The sequence below is a fragment of the Botryllus schlosseri genome, chromosome 10 (assembly GCF_051294905.1).
Source record: "Botryllus schlosseri isolate E-star chromosome 10, Bs_hap1, whole genome shotgun sequence".
In the NCBI taxonomy this organism is placed as follows: Eukaryota; Metazoa; Chordata; class Ascidiacea; order Stolidobranchia; family Styelidae; genus Botryllus; species Botryllus schlosseri.
Window position 1 is genome coordinate 1101053 of NC_137245.1, and position 6793 is coordinate 1107845.

Below are 6793 nucleotides of genomic sequence, written 5' to 3' on the forward strand. Positions count from 1 at the left end.
AACAATGGCTAAAAATATTGGCCCGTCATCAATGATTTAATTTACTACAAAAAGCCACAGTGTGAGCCGCAGAGTGCCTAACGTTAAGAAGTTTTGGAACTTATGCAATGAATGAAGAATTATTACAACAACGGCTAAAAATATTGGCCCGTCATCAATGAATTAATTTACTACAAAAAGCCACAGTGTAAGCCGCAGAGTGCCTAACGTTAAGAAGTTTTGAAACTTATGCAATGAATGAAGAATTATTACAACAACGGCTAAAAACATTGGCCCGTCATCAATGAATTAATTTACTACAAAAAGCCACAGAGCAGGCCGCAGAGTACCTAACGTTAAGAAGTTTTGAAACTTATGCAATGAAAGAAAAATTCTTACAACAACGGCTAAAAATATTGGCCCCTCATAAATTAATTAATTTACTACAAAAAGCCACAGTGTAAGCCGCAGAGAGCCTAACGTTAAGAAGTTTTGGAATTTATACAATGAGAGAAGAATTGTTACAACAACAGCTAAAAATATTGACCCGTCATCAATGAATTAATTTACTACAAAAAGCCACAGTGTAAGCCGCCTTGTACCTAATGTTTTGAAGTTTTGGACATATGTAATGAAACCAGAATTATAATAACGGCTAAAATCATTGACCCATCCTCAATAAATTAATCAAATTAAATTACAATGAACAGCCACAGTCAGCCACACCTAACGTTAGAAAGTTTCGAAACGTATGTAATGAAACAAGAATTAATATACCGGCTTGAAACATTGACCGGTCCTCGATTAATCAAGTTATTACAAATTGTCACAGTGAAAGGCGCCGAGTACCTAATGCAATGACACAAGAATTATAACGGCTAAAAATGTTGACCTGTCCTTGGTGAATTATTCAAATTAATTTACTACGAACAGCCAAAGTCTACCTAACGTTACAAAGTTTCGAGACAGCCGCAGTGTACTTAACGTTCGGAAGTTTCGAAGGAGAGTTCGTGACGACGGACCATCAATTAGAGGCTGATGGAGCGAACTTGATGTTGAACAGCCAGTATATTGCCAGTATTATGGCCATAGCATGATGGAAGCTTCTGACCCCTTTGATAACTTTGCCATAGAAGAGAACTTTCCATTCATTCAGGATCGTATTGTACTTGATCGTCGGATATAATTCTTTGGCTCCTGATAAATAAAAATGATATTAGCTTAGTACTATTGATGTGTTCTGAGATTAAGAATTGAGTTGAGTATGAGGCCTAATAATAGGGTTACCATGCGTCCTCTTTCAATAGGATTTGTCCTCTTTCTTGACTTTTTTAAAAGTGTCCTCGGAGGACGCCCTTTTGTCCTCTTTTTTGAGATTTTGTCCTCTTTTTTGAAAATTTAGGTCACATTTAGAGCGAAATGCGAGTGATATGCCGTAAATTAGCACAGAAGTGACTCTATAGCGGGTATTTCAGAGTGAAAAACGGTGATTGGAGCTCTGAGCGAAAAGTTGACCTTTTTAAAAATTTTCCAGTCAACCGGTCACAAAGTGGGCAAAATTCACCGATTTTTGAGAATTCTTCTCCGGTTTTGCAAGTCTCAAATTTCTGAAAAAGTGTCCTCTTTTTAGATTTCCAAAATATGGTAAGCCTACCTAATAAGTCATTACCGCGCGAGTCAGGGTCATGCAAAGAGGTAAGAAAACGATCGTACGTGATGGTGCTTTCAAGGATATCGAGCGAGCATAATGGTACCCAGAGTGGAATGATTTTAGCATCAGTCGTAACACTGCAACTTTTTATGTGAAATAGGAGGGGCCAATATTGGTTTCACATCATCTTCTTTGATTGGACGCCATAGACTAGTGACAATTTCACCATAGTGTCCTACAGTAGCATGGACATGGGAAAATCTCGTTACTCACTGATATTGGATTACATCATTCTTTCGATTTACAGTGACCTGTCGAGATACCAATTTTTATCAAATACAGTGTTAATACAGCAATACAGTGTTAATAGTGCCATAAATTGCCTTTTTTGTATGATGTGAATGATGTAGCCTGATGGCAGTTAGCCATGCGATTTGCTTGTGTCCACAACACAGTGACATAATGCTTTCACATACACCAAACAACTTACTTTGTCAACAAACAGGAAGCTGCCATAGTTGTCATTGAAGAATTGAAGATCGTTGGGATCCCGACCATCCACCCCAGTTTTTGACGACCTGAACGAGAAATGTCAGAAATCAACTCAATGTATGTTTAGACGCGACTGCGACGTCGTAAAGTAAATCAGCGACTTTGAAACCTTGCGCGGGCCCCTCTAATGGTGATAGAGATTTTCAGTCATCTGACAGGAGGTAACACGGTTGGGCAAGGGTGAAAACATGACATATATTACTACGCAGCAAATTCGATGACAATTATGTTACGACAAGCAAGTGTGCAGTCATGTCCTGCAAGGAGTTGCAGGTCGTCTTTGTATACCTCTGGGCTCATTTGACAAGGAATATTCCAAGCTTGGACATAAAAATATCAAGGTTGCGGCGAGGCTGCGTACATCGCGTTGTGCAAAGGTTTCCCCGCTGACAATATTTCTGCGAGTACTAATAAATATTATAATCAATTTCTAGAATCGCCTTGCAGGCCGAGGGTTGGTCGCCTTTATATCTAAGGAAGAAATGTCTACGTTTGGAAGTATGTGCGATTAAAAAATTCAAGAAAACTACAATCTGCCCAAAAAGAACAATGTATGTTAATTTAAAAAGTATCTTTAGGTCACTGACGAGTTTTATACATTTTGAAAACTGACTTCACTTTTTGCTAACCCATGGTAATAATTAGGGCCATTCAAAGCCATATTTCGTTCTATGCATCAGCAAGTCGTGAAATCAATTTCAACGCAAAACCGTATCCCTTCGAGCTATATTAAAGCTATGAAGTCACATTTTCCTGATTAGGTCATAAAGCTCAAAATTTACATTAAGAAGCGATTGGACAAAAACGAGGTTTAACAAATAATGGAGCTGCAAATACAAGACATTTCACCAGCGCTTTATGCACCCCTGCAGAAGTGGCAACCCACATCAGCGTTTGTGGAGCTCTCACTTTCCTTACCAAAGTCATTTTACGTCCGAATCGTAACTTCAAAGACTTTAACATTTCACACTGCTACTGTACTGCAACAGTGATTTAGAATAAAAAATGGACGTGTATAACTGTTGTTGCATAGGTTTTACTCTTTAGTTCCGTCAGTGCCGATATTTGCATGTAAAACTACACCATTTTCACATAAATTCATATTTTCCAAAAAATAAAGTCATATTATTGATTTTCTAAGGTCATATAAAATTGGCCCTAGTTATAATATATATGTAATTTGTTGTGTCATGAAAAATGATTGCGCATGCCACAAATGCCGAGGGATTGTGCCGTCAGTGACTTGATCATAACACTGCTTTATACCTACGGTACCCAATGCGCATCGATCAAGATCGGGTAAATCTCCAGCAGACTGTGTTGACATCCCATTCAGAATGGCCTCGCGACGCGATTCGAATGTTCTTTTCATCCTATCCAGAATCGTTTCCTTGTGAGGTATTCTCCACTTGCCTCTTATTGCGTTTTGATGTATTTCGATGCTGCCCTCGTCGTCTGTGGAGAGTATACATGTTGACTCTGTAGGACAAAATAGATCCTAATCAAAACATGACCGGTTATCGGTGCAAGGTGCTACTTCTTGCCAATGTTCCTTCTAAGCTGCTCGCATGCGCACAGACACGAGGAAAATTAGACGTAACATTGTCTGTTGGCGTTATCAGTATCATATCAAAATATTCATATTGAGGATATCTAGATCAAGAAAGCAAGATACTAAAATGCTCACATTGTATGTTGTGACTCGAGAATTCTTGCAGCGTTGACTAGATTTTTCCACAAGCTGCTGAGATTTCCGTTTGCCGCAGCGTCCATGCTTCTGCTATTCCAAGTTTAAGATGAGAACTTCTTTTTCATGGTGTCTTCTCCATTCCCTCAACTTGTTGCAGAGCTTGTCTTTCCATGATCCCTGGAATGTGGCATAGTTGAAGTAAGGTTTGGATTAAGTTTGTACAAACTTCTGAGATGTGTGTCACCAACATTGAAAAATTGGAATGTAATGCCGCCCCTGCTGTATGATATTACACATTGATAATAATCGTCAATAATTGGTGCATGCATTGCATACGTTGTAGGACTAGCATATTGCATGAACGTGGTAAGGGGATTATCAGTGACTTGATCCCAACACTGCTTTATACCTGCCCAATGCGCATCGATCAACATCGGCTAAATCTCGAACAGACTTTGTGTTGATATCCCATTCAAAATGGCCTCATGACACGATTCAAATGTTCTTTTCATCCTAACCTGAATCTTTTCTTGTCACGTAGTCTTTTCGCCCACTTGACACTTATTGCTTTCTGCTGTACCTCGATGCTGCGCTCGTCTTCTGGAGAATATACCGATGCAGGTTGACTCTGTAATAAATATCTTCATTAAAGCCCAGCGAATTATCAGCTTGCCGGTAATAGCGAGTCAATTTATTGCAGAAAGAGCAAAAGTTTTTTTAGGACTAACTATTTCGTAAGAACAGACAGTTCCAACCAGAAATGAAGATAAGCAGTAGCCTAAAATTCTAAGGTAATGGGGGAAAACAGGCAATTTACATATACGAGATCACAATTTCATCAAAATTAAGATTTATAGGGTTAAAAATGTCAAAATTGTCAGAATGTCCGATTTTATCGGTCAAAATCTTCGGTTTTTAGATAAAAATAAAATCACCCTAGGAGAACATCACATATTCGTTGAAGAAGTTCATATCAACATATTCCAACATATTCTATTCGGGAAACAAAAAAGTACTAACCTATGGTAGATTAGTAATCTATATAGACCAGGAATGGCCAACCTTTTCGGCTGAAGGGCCACATGCAATTGACGAGCGAGTTCGCGGTCCACTAGCCACGCCAAGCGAATAAAATTTTCGAAATTTATAAATAAACAAGGTCAATAATATTATTACTCGAGTATTGCGGGTCTATTGTATACCGCCCGCTAGACTCAGTTTGCAAGGACACGGCTATTTGGCGTCTGGCCACATCGATATCGCCATTTCACCATTGACGATCTTTATGCGAGCGCAAACGCGAAAAGACTTTCTCCCGTAATTGCGAATACAGTTAGACTCAATCGGATAAAATAGGCGTTTTTTTCGTTTTCAGTAAGGGGTAGGCTACCAAGCAAGAAATTGTGCGAAAATTAAACACGCAAAGCGTGAAGAAAAATTTCGCTGCTATTTTACTTTATTATAATGTACGACGACTTACTGAAAAGGTGACTGGACCCTGGATCTGCCAATGCGTCGGAACTGATATTTTAGTCATCAACATCCCAAGTGTCGCAGCCAGAATTGTAATTTTTTGTTGGCATTGCAAGTTCACAATCTGAGCAATTCATTTTCGATAATATAATAGGAAATTAGCTCACGGGTCACGCAAAACCCTCTCGCTGGCCATATTTGGCCCACGGGTTGGCCACCCCTGATATAGACAGGCCAATGCGATAATTTCAGAGCCGGAGCAGCAGCTAGAGCAGGAGCAGTTTAAATTTGCGGCTGCTCTAAAGCCCTGCATAACACGGCGTGATTTTGGCTAAAAATCTATATTCGTTTCTATTACAGATATCGAACAAGACAAGATAATTTTAGTACAGTATGATTACCATGATCATCGCTTTACGACGATAATTCTGTTGACATGCATAGAATATAATTACTCACTTCCATCGTCAAACCAGTCATATTGTCCCATATCTTTGGCAGACAATTCATAAAAATCGCCGTACAATTCAAGCGACTTGTCGTAATATTCCGTAGTGAATTTTCTGTCCAAGATGGTACTACGAACTGCACATCTCACAACATCATAAATCTCAGATAGGTGATCAACTGTGATCACCTTTCTAATATTACCATGGATGATCAGCATTTTCATATTTAATAGCACAAGAGTAATAAATCGCTAACCAGTCTGATGAATCTGAAAAATAGAACGTCATGTTCAAAATTACGCAATTTTAATTACCGGTACTTTTCTCTATCGGCATATAGTTCACTATTAAACTTTGAAACATATTCTATGATGCAGTCTAATGTAGCCATCTCACCATCAATGTTCCCTCTAAGCTGCGCACATGCACAAATGCGCAGTGCTAACACGGTCTAATCCGATATGATGACCTTTTTTTAGTCTTTACGCAGTGTTGTCCAAGGGTCTGCGCAGTGAGTTCGTGAGTGTGCGCAGACTCGTCAAAAATTAGAGGGAACATTGCTCACCATACTGTAATTTACCAATACAGTATACCGGTAAATTAGAGAGTCTCTGGTAAAATATTTCACCAGGTTGTAAAACACAAAGGAAACCGGTTTACGTCATAGCCTCACAGGAATAACAGTGTAAATATCGCCCAAAGCCTGACTTGAGGATACCACAAATGTGACAGTGCCCGTCAAAATCTTCATAGAAAAATATCGTACCATCTTGATCCTGATTGACAACATGAATTCTTTTTTGCCGTATTTGTCACATAATTTTACAGAGCAAACTTGTCCCTCCATATCTTGCATTTGACAAAATGCAACATATTGGCATGGTATACACATCTTCCTAATATATCAACCGGCTCAACTTTCTTAGGTTCATTATTTACATAGTTAAGCTAAGACATTCCCCAACATGATATACTGTAATCGACTGGTTACCGTATGCA

General features: G+C 38.9%; 1 protein-coding gene across 6 annotated transcripts; it reads right to left on the bottom strand.

Moving 5' to 3' along the window:
• Positions 1-389: 389 nt before the first annotated feature.
• Positions 390-6243, bottom strand: LOC145448318 (uncharacterized). 6 transcript variants are annotated; one of them, XM_080326698.1, is made up of 6 exons: positions 5805-6243; positions 4391-4500; positions 3870-4049; positions 3449-3661; positions 2121-2208; positions 390-1176 (listed from the first exon to the last, which is right to left on the bottom strand). In XM_080326698.1, the coding sequence occupies exons 4-6, from the start codon at positions 3552-3554 to the stop codon at positions 1128-1130; spliced, it is 243 nt and encodes an 80-aa protein (XP_080182824.1). In that variant the 5' UTR covers positions 3555-3661; positions 3870-4049; positions 4391-4500; positions 5805-6243; the 3' UTR covers positions 390-1127. The 6 variants fall into 6 exon arrangements, 4 of the variants coding, with proteins under 4 accessions (XP_080182824.1, XP_080182823.1, XP_080182820.1 ...); XR_013917871.1 differs by having other exon boundaries at positions 1035-1176; positions 4282-4500; XR_013917872.1 differs by lacking the exon at positions 390-1176 and having other exon boundaries at positions 1225-2208.
• Between the last annotated feature and the right edge of the window lie 550 nt (positions 6244-6793).

Excerpts from the sequence above, each read along its gene's own strand:
- LOC145448318 (XM_080326694.1), bottom strand. The coding sequence starts at position 5,855 with ATGAATTGTCTGCCAAAGATATGGGACAATATGACTGGTTTGACGATG. Across the intron at positions 4,501-5,804 it reads TGACTGGTTTGACGATGGAA|AGTCAACCTGCATCGGTATA; the intron begins GTGAGTAATTAT and ends TATTTATTACAG. Across the intron at positions 2,209-4,390 it reads CGTGACAAGAAAAGATTCAG|GTCGTCAAAAACTGGGGTGG; the intron begins GTTAGGATGAAA and ends TTTCTCGTTCAG.